Here is a 14,286-nt window from a genome sequence, read left to right as displayed (position 1 = left end):
AGATATCTTATATCCAGGTGGAACCTTAGGTAAAAATTCATGTATTGTATGTACACTGACCGGCAATAATGGCCTAACACTCTGCGGCGACGGCAGCTAACGTGCGTGAGCTAGCGTAGTGTGCGTCAGGCCACACCGCGGAGCGCGTACGTGAGCCGTGAAGCGCCGAGAGAAGCGAGAGGACGGGGGAAAATTTGGTGGGAGGCGTTCTCATGCTCTATCTCGCTCGCAACCCGTGCGTTTGAGAGAGAACGCATGAGTGGTCGCTAAGAAAAAGTTATAGGCGCACCTTCGTTCTCTCGCTTGCACGCGTTTGTGTTTATACAGGCGCGCAAGGATAGAAATAGATCGCAAGAGTTCGAATTATAGTGTATACTTTAAGATTTTCGCGACTAATGATAACCAAAATTAAATACCCGTGCTACTGATATTATAAATATATAATTTTACGTTGCGTCTAATTAATTTTCGTAATAATTTTTTGACAAATAAATAATGTCTTGAGAAAGAATTTAAAATTCTGTTTTCTGTCTTGAGAAAGACAATTTAAAATTCTGTTTTCTGTCTTGAGAAAGACAATTTAAAATTCTGTTTTCTGTTTTGAAAAAGACATTTTAAAATTCTGTTTTCTGTCTTGAGAAAGACAATTTAAAATACCGTTTTCTGTCTTAAGAAAGACAATTTGAAGTTGCATTATGCACACAAAGCCGTCTAATTGTGTTACGTTCCTGTCGCGATTTTCACTTGTTATCGTCGCGAGTATGTTGCTTTTTCTTCGAGCATCACTTTTCGTGGTGTCGTAGCAGTGCGCGGATATATCATCGAATAGTTTTTTGCGAATAATGGCTCCAATCTTATGCCCTGAGATACGAGGTCGCATCATCGGACAGTGGCAGGCCGGAAAATCAGTAGCAGAAATTGCTGCTGATATTCCGTGTTCTGTTCAAGCTGTTCGACGATGGATACGACGATACAATGAGGGCGGAGATCATGCTTTGCATGATCATCGCACTCATAATCGTCGTCCTCGTAACACCAGAGTAGAAGAGGACGAGGCACTCGTCGCTGCTGTTGTGGATCGTCCTTTTGGCACCGTCCAAGAGACGATCAACAGAGCGGACGTCGCGGTATCAGACAGGACCGCCCGGCGACGTTTAAACGAAGCCGGATATCATTGTCATTGTCCAGCCTATAAAATCCCGTTAACTCCCGATCATCGGGATCAACGGGTCGCGTTTGCTTTGGGAAATCTGGTGACGAGCCGTGCGGAGTGGGAAGCGACAATATAGACCGATGAAAAGATCTTCGTATCGTGCGCTGATCACAGGCCGCACGTATGGCGTCCAAGAGATCAACGGTTGGATCCAAACCATGTTGTGCCTCTTCACCGAAGTGGGAGGATTTCATGTGCTATGTGGAGGTGGATATCTGGCACTGCAATCGGAGAATTGGTGCACATTCCAACGCGAATGAACTCGACAGAGTTTATTCACATACTGGAAGAAGTTCTTCTTCCTTCAGTACGCGTAATATATTCTGAAGAGGATATGCCAATTATCCGATTGGTGCAAGATAATTCCGCTGTGCACACATCACATGAAACGCAAGCGTGGTTTCTGAATCATCCGGAGATCCGCTTGATTGACTGGCCAGCTCGTTTACAAGATCTGAATGTAATAGAAAATGTCTGGGCGCAGATGGTTCTGCAATGGGAACCACGAAGGGAAAGGACGACGGCAGCGTTAGTTGATCACGCGATAAAAATTTGGGAGGGTCTTCGGGCTCGACCAGATTTTCTCGCGAACTTGATGAGTTCGATACCTAATCGACTCAATCAAGTGATCGAGCGGTCCGGTTACTGGACCGATTATTAATTCGACGATCCGCAGAGCTTCGCCCACAAAATGGCCCTTTTCAGGGCCAACAAAACTCTCATACGACGAACATTCTTTAAGATTTATTAAATTGTTTTTTTAAAGACAGCGCTATTTTAAATTTTCTTTCTCAAGACAGAAAACGGTATTTCAAATTGTCTTTTTTAAGACAGAAAACATAATTTTAAATTGTCTTTTTCAAGACAGAAAACATAATTTTAAATTGTCTTTTTCAAGACAGAAAACAGAATTTTAAATTGTCTTTCTCAAGACAGAAAACAGAATTTTAAAATGTCTTTTTCAAGACAGAAAACAGAATTTTAAATTGTCTTTCTAAAGACATTATTTATTTGTCAAAAAATTATTACGAAAATTAATTAGACGCAACGTAAAATTATATATTTATAATATCAGTAGCACGGGTATTTAATTTCGGTTATCATTAGTCGCGAAAATCTTAAAGTATACGCTATAATTCGTACTTTTGCGATCTATCTCTATCTCTGCGCGCCCGTATAAACACGAACGCGTGCAAGCGAGAGATCGGAGGTGCACCTCTAACAGTTTCGCACCGTCCTCCCATGCGTTCTTTCTCGAGATATTATTTATATATTTGTCGAAAAATTATTACGAAAATTAATTAGACGCAACGTAAAATTATATATTTATAATATCAGTAGCACGAGTATTTAATTTCGGTTATCATTAGTCGCGAAAATCTTAAAGTATACACTATAATTCGTACTCTTGCGATCTATTTCTATCTTTGCGCGCCCGTATAAACACGAACGCGTGCAAGCGAGAGAACGAAGGTGCGCCTATAACTTTTTCTTAGCGACCACTCATGCGTTCTCTCTCAAACGCACGGGTTGCGAGCGGGATAGAGCATGAGAACGCCTCCCACCAAATTTTTCCCTGTCCTCTCGCTTCTCTCGGCGCTTTACGGCTCACGTACGCGCTCCGCGGTGTGGCCTGACGCACACCACGCTAGCTCACGCACGTTAGCTGCCGTCGCCGCAGAGCGTCAGGCCATTATTGCCGGTCAGTGTACACGTTTTCCATTATTGTATGCACCCCCCGTTACACTGCATTCAATGCGAATAACATTTACATTGATAATTTGTATCGGTGCGTCCGATTCATGCCAACGTAACGGCTCGAGTATGCGATCTGATGAAAATCCTAACAACGATCCAATGTTGCATGGTTTGGTGAAATTTATTTGATAAATACACTTAATCTCGCTTTTCATCGTATTGTTATTAGCTTTAATCGTTAAAGGATAATCTTTTTCATCATTACCATATGAAATCATGTTCTTTGTAACATCATTGATATGAAGCTCGTCGAGCGTACGTTTTAGATATTCGGCAATATCACACAGTTCATACGAGCCGTCGGGAATGGTAATACTTTCTCCATCATTATCATCATCAGCATTATCGAAATAGAATGTGTTATTTGATGAGTTTACATTAGGAATTGTAAAATACGTTTCAAAATCAGCCAGCCCGAGTTCATATTCTCCATCGCTTAAGTCTATAGCGGGGAAGTAGCTCACCGCGAGGATACTACTTTTGCCCGATAACGTGAGCGTCAGCGACATGTTTGATACTGAGTTTACAGCGCATAATGTTTGTTCTTAAATTGTGTATCAATCGTCTGTAGAAACTGTAGACACAATTGCCCACAGTTGTTTTGATTATATCGCTGATATGGTAAGCGATTATATTCAATTCGTGTTGCATCATTCCCCAGATATTGAGCAAGTTCTTGTGGTGGTTGAAGATTACCCAAACTATCAAAATACATAGCGCGATTTCCTCTTTTCGCATATGCCACCCAGTGGGTACCTAATCCTTCAACTTTATCTACATTTACAATACCGCTCTCGTTTTGACGTATTCCCCCAATCGGTAAAGTATCACGCATAAAAACGCCTCTAAAATATGGAATGCGCATGTGTTTCGCTAATTGTCGCAACTGTATATCGGTAGTAGCACCTTTGGGAAGTTTTAACGTCTTATCGGCGTTTTTTTTTTTCCTTTCTTATTTCTATTATTTTTTCGAACTCCACCACCACGTTTGTATGGAGCGAGATAAACACCGCGACCTTCCATGGCGTAATTGTGACATTTTATTTCTTCAAGTTGGCGTTGTGAGGCTTTTTTATCATTTACAGCTTTTACGATTTCTGCGGCTCCACCAGCGAGCGAACCGATAACACCCAGTAAGGGTAGAAGCGGTATAACGCCACCACGTTTTGCTATCGGAAGTGTTCGTTTCTTCACCGTTTTCTTCTTCAACGTATTCTTCCTCGCTGCACATAAGCCCATACCAAGTTTTGTTTTTGCTTTCATAGCTGCCCATACGGTTGTGGCTGCAGCTTTTTCACCAAAACTTGAATCTTCTGCGTTAATACGTTGCAGCGCTTTATAGGCGAGAATATTGTCAGCCACGTGGCGCTCTGCGAGATTGTTGCTACGTAAGTAAGCTATATCGTGATCACGACAAGCCGCATCTAACGGATTAATTCCACGATCTCCTCGGGCAAATCGTTCGTTTAATCGAGTTCTTGGGCCACAAAACTGGTACCCTGGTATGTGCAATTCAAACTGAAGTGCGTTAATCGCTCTGTTTAACAAGCCTCGCCCAATTTTCTCAGACATTCAATACAGTTTTTTATTAATGGCGCAGGACCGTCAACATGTGTTTCATAACTCAATAAATTATAATGTTTTAAACATCGACGGTATTGCTGAACATCTAAATCAGCCTTTAAGTGTTCAGGAAGCTTATTCCACAAATAGTCAATATGTTGTGAAAATCGTTGCAATAAGAATATTTTTGGAATATGTTGTAGTTGTTCAGCGGTTAAATTACAAATATTACAATCGTCCGACAGCAACAAAAACATATTAAATACTGAGCGTTTAATTTTTATGCACACAACTATAAATATATCAGCATGGATGATATTGATCTCATTTAGAAGGTAGAATGCGGTTCATACAGCAAGCGCCACCAATCAAGGTGGTGAATTTCGATGACAAGTTATTATCCGAGTGTGTGTTACATAGACATGGAAACATGTTACCGAGTTCTATTCGCGCTATCATTTGTGGTCCATCAAATTGCGGCAAAACTAATGTATTAATAAGTCTGTTGGAAAGTCCGCATGGTATACGATTTGAAAACGTTTATGTATACTCGAAATCGTTGCAACAACCAAAATATCAGTATTTGAAAAAGATATTGGCACCAATAGAAGAAATTAATTATTTCACATTTTCAAATAATATTGATGTTGTTCCACCGAGCGAAGCACTTCCGAATTCTATATTTATTTTTGATGACATAGCATGTGATAAGCAGGATGCGGTAAGAGAATACTTTGCAATGGGGCGACACGCGAACGTTGACAGTTTTTATCTTTGTCAAACGTATGCGAAAATACCGAAGCATCTTATACGTGACAATACGAATTTTTTAATTCTATTTAAACAGGATGTTACAAATATGAAACATATATATAATGATCATGTTAACACTGATATGTCATTCGAAGATTTTGATAAATTGTGTCGAATATGTTGGCAACAAAAGTATGGATTTGTGGTGATTGATAAGGACAGTGCTATTTCAAACGGTCGCTATAGAAAGGGATTTAACGACTTCGTGGTATCATAATGTGATCAGTCGTTGTCGATACACCGATTGATAACTGTCAAGCTCGATATGAATAACAACAGTGAACTTAAAAATCGAGAGATAATTGCGAAGAAAATTGCTCAAACGAGCGATTCGATTCGCAAAAAGTATCATGCTATGAAGACGGGAAAAATGGAAGAAGATATCGCGTTGGAGCGACATTTTAAACCCATCGTTGAGCCTCTTAAACAGATTGTAGAAAACACCGTTGGAAACAACGAAGTTGAATCAGCCATATCAAAGAACGAATCGTATTTTCCGGAAAAAAGATGTGTTAACGCCAAAACAAAAACGATTAATTACAGCATCTCCAATATCATTACCTGAAGAAAAAGAAGAAAGTAGATCGACACCAAAACGGAATCGATTAATAAATACATCGTTGATATCTTTATTGGGAGAAGAAAAAGATGAAAGTAGATTGACGCCAAAACGGAAACGATCAAATGCAACGTCACCGATAACAGCATCGACTCCAATTAAATCAGCGTTAAAACGATCACACACCATACCGTCCACATTAAACGAGACGCTTAAGTTCGCGCAACAACGAAATTTTTTATCAAGGGAACGTTCACACTCACATTCCATTGAAGACATTTTCGATACCGCAGACGAACCGTTGGTAACATCCATTCGACAAAAGTTGCAAACATCAGAAGGTTGGAAGACTCTTCAAACTCATTATGGACCGTTGGGGCAAAAGTATCTAGGCGCTTTTTTGAGCGGAAAAAAATCTATTATCATCGATAGCGTTTACGGAGTTTATTTCAACGACAATGGAACAATGATTGGTAACAAGCGTGTTGATTTAGATAAAAATAATAATATATTGATAGATGGTAAAAAGTATCCTGGAACAGTGGGATTTTACGAATTGATTTTTATGAGATTTCCCGATGAGAGCAGTTATACTGATACCGATAAAGAAAATTATAAAAGTATACTCATGGCAACGAATGCACATAAACGTGACTACAATTCTCAAAATCAAGTAAAGAGTAACAAGGGTCACAAATATAAGAATATAATCGCTCCTGTGCTGAGTAAAAAAATTGGACAAGGTATACCATACGCTGTAACATTAAACAATAATAAAATCGATTATGTTCATTGGGATGATCCAAACGAGCTCGTAGATCGTTTTCGATTGCTTGAAGCCTCACGTTACGCGGGCCATAACGCTCACGACAATGAGATTTTATCAATTATTGAGGAACTTTGCGAAGTGGGGCTTATTATAAATTGAAGTATGCATACACAATTTAATCATTTGATATCGAAATGCCGATTAACAAGTTTGGAACATTGCTTAAAGATGGTGGAGGAAGTAATACTAATCAACATTATCGATATAATGCGTTAGTTAGAAATTACGTGCGCGATAACGCTCTATGTGTAACATCCACCGATTACGACGCGCGATCACGCAAAATTAAGCATGTAGCTGAACATTTGGACGATGATGATGCTGTCAACAAACAATATGTTCAACAAAATTTACAGATTTTAAAGAATGAAATTGTGGAACTTTATAATAATAATGTTCAACAGAATGTGCAGAATTTAAAAGATCAACTAAATGAATTGAATAAGAAAATAGAAATACTACAGAGTAGTCTACAGGTTGTGGTAAACACGCTTCGCAATAAATTTATTCGCAGTGAACAGAATTAAACAGCTGCCGTTGCCGTTGCCGTTGCCGTTGCCGTTGCCGTTTTTATTGTTAATACCGTTTTTGTTATCGTTTTCGGTGTTGCTATTGTTCATATTTATGAAAAAAATTTTTTAATAGTGCAGTAAATCTCATAGCTTTAAAAATGTCAAAGAAAATAAGCTCAGAAAAACTACAATTGGTAAACGAATTGCATACACCGGCGAGAAGAAATTTTTCTCGAAGGCGTGTCATAGTGCGCGGGTATGATGACTTGTGGCAAGCTGATGTAGTCGAAATGCGCCCATACACACGTGTCAACCAAGGTTACCACTACATATTCACCGTTATCGATGTGCTGAGCAAGCATGCATGGGCTGTACCATTAAAGACAAAAAGCGGTATCGAAGTTGCAACAGCGATTGCAAAGATCTTTCGCAATAATAAAAGATGTCCGAATAATCTTCAAACTGATAAAGGAAAAGAATTTTACAACGCAAACGTACAAAAACTCTTGAAAAAACATAATATTAACCATTATTCTACATACACTGTAATGAAAGCGTCAGTTGTCGAACGATTTAATCGAACGCTTAAAAACGCTATGTGGAAAATGTTTACACTCAATGGAAATTATAAATGGCTTGATTCACTGCAGCAGCTCGTTTTGGATTATAATATGCGAAAACATCGAACTATTGGTATGCGACCTGTCGATGTTACCCCTGCAAACGCAGGCAAACTCTTGGCAACGGTCTACAGCCGCATAAAGATTGCTGCTCCAGCACGGTTTAAAACTGGTGATTCAGTACGTGTTAGCAAATTCAAAACAATATTTGAAAAAGGCTATACACCAAATTGGACTACGGAAGTATTTACAATCGTCAAAGTGCAAAAAACTAATCCTGTGACATACTTGTTGGAGGATTCTTGTGGAAAACCTATCGCAGGAGGATTCTATGAACAGAAATTGCTTCACGTAAATAATCCTGATGTATATCTTGTTGAAAAAGTGTTACGAAAACAAGGAAATAATGTTTATGTAAAGTGGCTGGGATTTAATAATTCACATAACTCATGGATATGCAAGAATAACGTTTTATAAGAATTTTATATAATTAAAAAAAAATTTTTTATTTACAATATATAATGTATAATGTATAATGTATAATGTATAATATATAAAAATTTTTTACAACGGTATTTTATAATGCCCCCATGGTAATGTTTCAATAGAATCCTGTATAATATATCGTTTATCATCATATGGACTTAAAGCAGTTTTTTCCTCACGTATAGTATACACTTCGTGCAGCTTAGATCTTATACATGTTTGCTGACGCGTCATTTCTATTTCCTCCTTCAAGCATCGTGTGTAATCATCAAACGTTATCTTCTTGGCGACAACATTACTCTTAACACCTTTAATCTTTTTGTATCTTTTTACCATCTACTCGTAATGCATACATTTTTGCTCGAAGTCCAATAAATTCAGTCATGATCGCTCCATTGTTTTCATCTTTCATCAAACCTGGTACTTTTTTATTGACTTGTGGAATACCATACACATTGTCACAAGCGTAATCACTTGTATCAAATCTATTAATATCACGTTTCATAATCTCATAAACGTCTTCGCACTCTATATGATATATAAGACTGTCTGTGTCAGTATACATAATTTTACATTTATTTTGATAAAGAGGTTGCATGTACTCATGATGAAATTCATATAAACATGTTTTAGATATGTCCAGAATGCACATTCCAACATAGATCGGTTTATTAAATTTCACTTCAAGTTTACGCATTTCAATCGCTACCAGATTTTCGGCGAAAATGCTACGACTATGAAAATTCGGTTTCGAGATCAATGCCTCAGCACCAAATCTGCCCTCCCAATGTGTTACGAGCCTTACATCAACATGATTACGCACGTTCTCCATAGTTTTTCCAAATACTGCATTATTCATTAATTTATACAAGTTTTTTTCAAAATCATTTTTTGCAAGCGTTCTAAATTTAGTATTAAGTTCTATATAAACACGTAGCCATGGGGATTGTTTAAATTGTAATATGCGATGTATTTTTGTAAGATGCAGTCCATGATTAATACATTGCTGTAAATTGCGATAATGAATGATGTAACGCTTCTTATCATATAAGGTTGCGAGAAGCTTGTCCTGCCGCTTACCGGGTGGCTTATCGCGCGTTGGACAGAATGGCAGGTCGGCATGCGCATCATGTAAACGTTGTGAATACTCTAAATCAACCTCGAAAATATAACCATTGGGTGAGTCTAGTGGCACACTCATCACATCGAAATTAGAAACATTGTCAACCCATTGAAAATCGGCATATGGTAGCGGTTGACACATCGCCCATCCATACAAATTATTAACATCAAAATACATTAAATATGTTGATGATTTTGATGAATCATATGACTGCATATATTTATTATTGGCACATGCATATCTGCTTGAGCATTGACTTAAACCGCCGCGTATACCACGTTCAATAAACATAACCATATCAATGTCAGTAAGAAGTTCAAATTTTACACCCGTGTGTTTTAACATCGCGTCCCACGTAAAACCTGGTAAGGTGTAATAATATGCGGGATCAAGTTTGTAACTCACTATACAGCTGTCTCTAAAGTTTTCAAATATGTCAGCTAATAACAAGACATCAGTTTTTAAATACAGATCACTGTATTCTCCGAGCGTTTGAATTGAGAATCGTTGCCAGATATCTATAGCGTGTGCATAATCATTTTCGGATACTGTATCATCAGTCAATGAGCTGTAAAATGATTCACGTGGAGGCAAACATACATCTTCCAATTTTTCAATACTGTCAACATATTCATATGGAAAGACTCCTTTACGTGTTAATAAATCAAAATTTTCATTAGTTAGATTAGAAAATTCATATCGCGACACTCGCAATTTATCTTTACTTAGAAATGATGCTAACTTCTCAAGACTTGTATTTAGAAATTTAAATGAATCAATAAACCTTAATTTTATACAATTATTTCTATTATCGGTGGTGCTTTTAACATTTTTTGTAAATGATATATATTTCTCTTTCGTTATGGGAAGCAGTTCTATAGTTCCTTCATAGGCAGTTGCAATTTCTTTGATAATAAAATGTGCATCGTAACCCGATAAATTATGAAAAACTATGGGAATACAATTCGAATCCATATAATTTATATTACAATTTGAATGTGCTGGTCCTCTATATCGACCGGTTAAGTGACAGTGATCGCGGACTCGTATGTCATCTGATACAAATGGTTTTTCACATATGTGACAATGTGTAGCTTTGTTAAAATTTTCCAACTCGTCTTGTGTAAAATCAGCCATGGGTACATTAGCTGATAAAATTGTTTTTACATTATGCGCTAAATTTTTAAGTTCCTCGGCGAACCATGCGACACAGTTATTACCGCGATGAAACCGATACATTGATAGCGACTTGTTGTATGAACAGCATACATAATACCCTATGCTAAAAACCTTATGATGTTGGCGTGCGCATGTAGATGTGGTGGAGTCAGCATTCGTTTTTTCTAGGGTACATTCCAAATCGGCATATACCACAAATGGAACTCGTTCCTTTCTAGTATAGTTGTCAAAACTTAACCATTTTTTTCATCACATGGTAATATAATTGCGCACTCATTAATTTTTCCACAATCTACGCTGTGTACCATTAATCTTTCACTTGAACTAAAGTAATGTAAGCATCTGGAATAAAGAATATAAATGCATTAAAAATTTTTTATTGTATAAAAGAAAAAAACATTTTTTACTTACATTTTATACTTACCGATCACAAAAATATTTCTTACTCTTTGTTTTACTAAGCTGTGAACTTATAAGACGTGATAAATTTTTTATCAATGAAAAATGTCCAACATCATTATCTCGCTGTGTGTACAACAAATGAATGTGTCTCTCTCGTACTTTATCTGTGAGTTGTATTGGTAGAATTTTTTTCTTCTCAATCGTATATATGTTGATGGAAATATTATTAAGATTTTCAAATTTTTTAACATGTTTCATAGTTATTGGAAACTCAATACCTTCAAGATTTAACACTGTTGCATAATGTGGATATGATATTATTCGATCCACATGTTTCTCGGCTGGGTATAGAGCGGCTACCACTGACCATGCGAAACATGCATTGTCAGCAGATTGTATATTTATCACAGCTCTTTTCATTTTAATTTCCTGTGGTAATATCACATGGCACCCAGCATGTAATGGATTGTGTTTATTTACATTTATCATCAAATTATGTATACGCGACAGTGCCCACCCGCTGTCACGTTCTTGAAATTCGTCCAAGGATGTGAGAATAGGCTCGATAATGCGTGACTCGTACCACTCTTGTAGATCACTTGAACGAAAGAGTTCACAGTTTTTTGTGCACACACTTTTATTTGCAGTTTTATTGTTAGCTACAAATTCACCATTAAATACAACATTAATTTTTATATTGTTATGTTTATGCATAACATTTTGCACATGTTTTAATACAATGTCTCGCGCATCTTCCAGAAATTTGTGAGGCTCGATATAGTTTGAATTAATTACCACACCAGTTAATATGCGGCTTTCAAAAGCTGTGTCAATTTCACGCCATCGAAGTCCTTTATTTTTTGTATTATGTCCAGCACCCACATGAATGAAACGTTGTTTTGTTAAATCTCTTAAACTTTCGATACGTGCAATACATGCAACTAGTGATTGCTTCGCACCGATTGATAATCTTGCACGTTTATTTCGCCCCTGGTCCTCCAATAATTCGATATATTCTTCACATTGCTGATTCCATGCATTAAATTCTTTTAAAGTCAATCGATCTGCTTGCGCTGTCAACTGTTGCTCTCGTCGATCCATTTTGTTCTCGAGATTTCAATACGTTAAATGATAAAATGTGATGTATGCTCCACAGTTTTATATGCGGTATATGACAAACTTCTACGTTTACATTTTTAAGTAAGTTCAATGAATTCATAGCGATTATGTCAGCATTTTAAGTATTAACCCTCATAACGATGGAGAACAGATGAAACACTGGAAGCCGCCTGATAATTTTATATTTTTTAATGTTAGCAGTTTTGCACGTGCATATTGTGATAAGTGACATACATGTGGCGTCTACAAATTTTTTGCTTAGTATTTTTTTTAACACATGTGTATAGCTGCGCCTACAAATTTGCGCTTCTGATGCAATCTTCATAACATTATTACCTATATAAAATCACTGTTTTTTTCATTTAAAACTAAACGCTTGTAATCCACACCATTGCCTGAGATAACTGGCACGTGTGGCGTCTACAAATCTTGCAAATCTTGCATTTCCAATGCAGTGCAATGCAGTAGCACGTGTGGTGTCCGCAAATCTTGCAATCTTTATATGATATTATTTTTATTACATTTTTAATAGCGGCGCCTACAAATTTGCGCTTCTGATGCAATCTTCATAACATTATCGCCTATATAAAATCACTGTTTTTTTCATTTAAGACTAAACGCTTGTAATCCACACCATTGTCTGAGATAACTGGCACGTGCGGCGCCTGCAAATCTTGCATTTCCAATGCAATGCAGTAGCACGTGTGGTGCCCGCAAATCTTGCATTTCTGATGCAATCTTTATGATATCATTTTTTATTTTAAGACTAATGCTTGTGATCCCCACTATTACCTACAAATGTGATCTATATAAATACCATCGGGTGACAGTTCACTAAATTTATATTTTGTGTTAAGAGAATATGGCTGATTTAAATGCTGTAAATGACAATGGAGAATTAATGGATTTATCTGATGAGGATGATATTGGATTGCCCAACGATAGTGATTATATGAGTGATCAAAGTGAAGATCTCGAAGATTGTATTTCTCGAAAAATAGATTCACCACAACTTTTCGCGCTTAATGGACGTACTAAACATTGTATGTTGTTTTTTTATTATTGCACACCTAGTGAAGCTATTGCAGTATGTGCACCATGTATGATTAATTTAGCTGATGTGGGTGGGCCAATGATTGCCATTCGCAAACATGAAATTGATACTCAAAACGCATTATGCGGTAGATCATGTGGTAATTGTGGACTTCCAATGTATATGATAATTCCATGCAACATGTGTCCTGTGTGTGTTGCCTAGGAACAAAAACTTACACAATTTGAAGATTTAATCCCCCCACTTAATTGATGCATTTCTTATTAGTGGTGGGGATATATATATAAAAAATCTCGGAACAATTATATCACATTAAATGTAACACGCGCATCAAACTGATCTGTTATTACCGTTCTTAATGTGATGGATTTTTACGTGCCAACTAATACAAATATGGAATTTAATGTGCCAGCTAATACTACATCATATGCGTGTAATATGAATTATTACACGCCAGCTAATGCTTTTAGCACATCATGTGTAAATAATGAGTGAGTATTAATTTTTCTAACTAAAAAATTTTTTTAATAAAAACTTTACATGGTCATTTTTGTTTTTACACTAGCTCATCTAAAGATCATGCAATCCGTATTCTATGTAAGCGATATGCATTGACGGCTACGAGTTATAAATATTTAGAAATTGGTGTTAATGTTGAAACACCTAGTTATGTGGAAATTATTATTGGCGATAATCGAGGATTGGAAATGCCGCTATTTCTCGAGGCTTGGAAATCACTCTGCGAGTATCGTGCAAACATTTTAAGTTTGCTCCACAACGATTTTAAAAATCCTCAAGACCGTGTACCTCGGTGCGTTGACAGCCAGATTACGCAACTTTAATGGCATGGATGTTTTGCGGTTTGAATCAGCTGGCAAATGCTTAATGATGATGGAATCGACATTTCTTAAAATGATTGATCTTGATGAGTGTATTACATTGGCGTTTAATAAATTAACATCTTTTCTTAAAATAATTGATTCGAAATTTGTACGATTTGCTAGCATCGTTTCCACTGCTAAAACTCGTGACGAGGTTGTAAGCGCGATACATGCT

General features: G+C 37.0%; 1 protein-coding gene and 2 pseudogenes across 1 annotated transcript; 1 reads left to right on the top strand and 2 right to left on the bottom strand.

Annotated features, from left to right (window-relative positions):
- The first annotated feature begins 4,809 nt into the window (after positions 1-4,809).
- Positions 4,810-6,834, top strand: LOC139112658 (uncharacterized; annotated as a pseudogene).
- Positions 6,835-8,404: 1,570 nt separating this feature from the next.
- On the bottom strand, positions 8,405-10,587 carry LOC139112657 (uncharacterized; annotated as a pseudogene).
- Positions 10,588-10,913: 326 nt separating this feature from the next.
- On the bottom strand, positions 10,914-12,216 carry LOC139112656 (uncharacterized). Its single transcript, XM_070673735.1, has one exon. It carries the CDS (start codon positions 12,156-12,158, stop codon positions 11,076-11,078), a length of 1,083 nt encoding a protein of 360 aa, XP_070529836.1. The 5' UTR covers positions 12,159-12,216; the 3' UTR covers positions 10,914-11,075.
- Between the last annotated feature and the right edge of the window lie 2,070 nt (positions 12,217-14,286).

The sequence above is a fragment of the Cardiocondyla obscurior genome, unplaced genomic scaffold (genome assembly GCF_019399895.1).
Source record: "Cardiocondyla obscurior isolate alpha-2009 unplaced genomic scaffold, Cobs3.1 scaffold33_214576_698314, whole genome shotgun sequence".
Lineage (NCBI taxonomy): Eukaryota > Metazoa > Arthropoda > Insecta > Hymenoptera > Formicidae > Cardiocondyla > Cardiocondyla obscurior.
The sequence above is the reverse complement of the archived record's forward strand: the minus strand, read 5'-3'. Positions and strand labels throughout refer to the sequence as shown.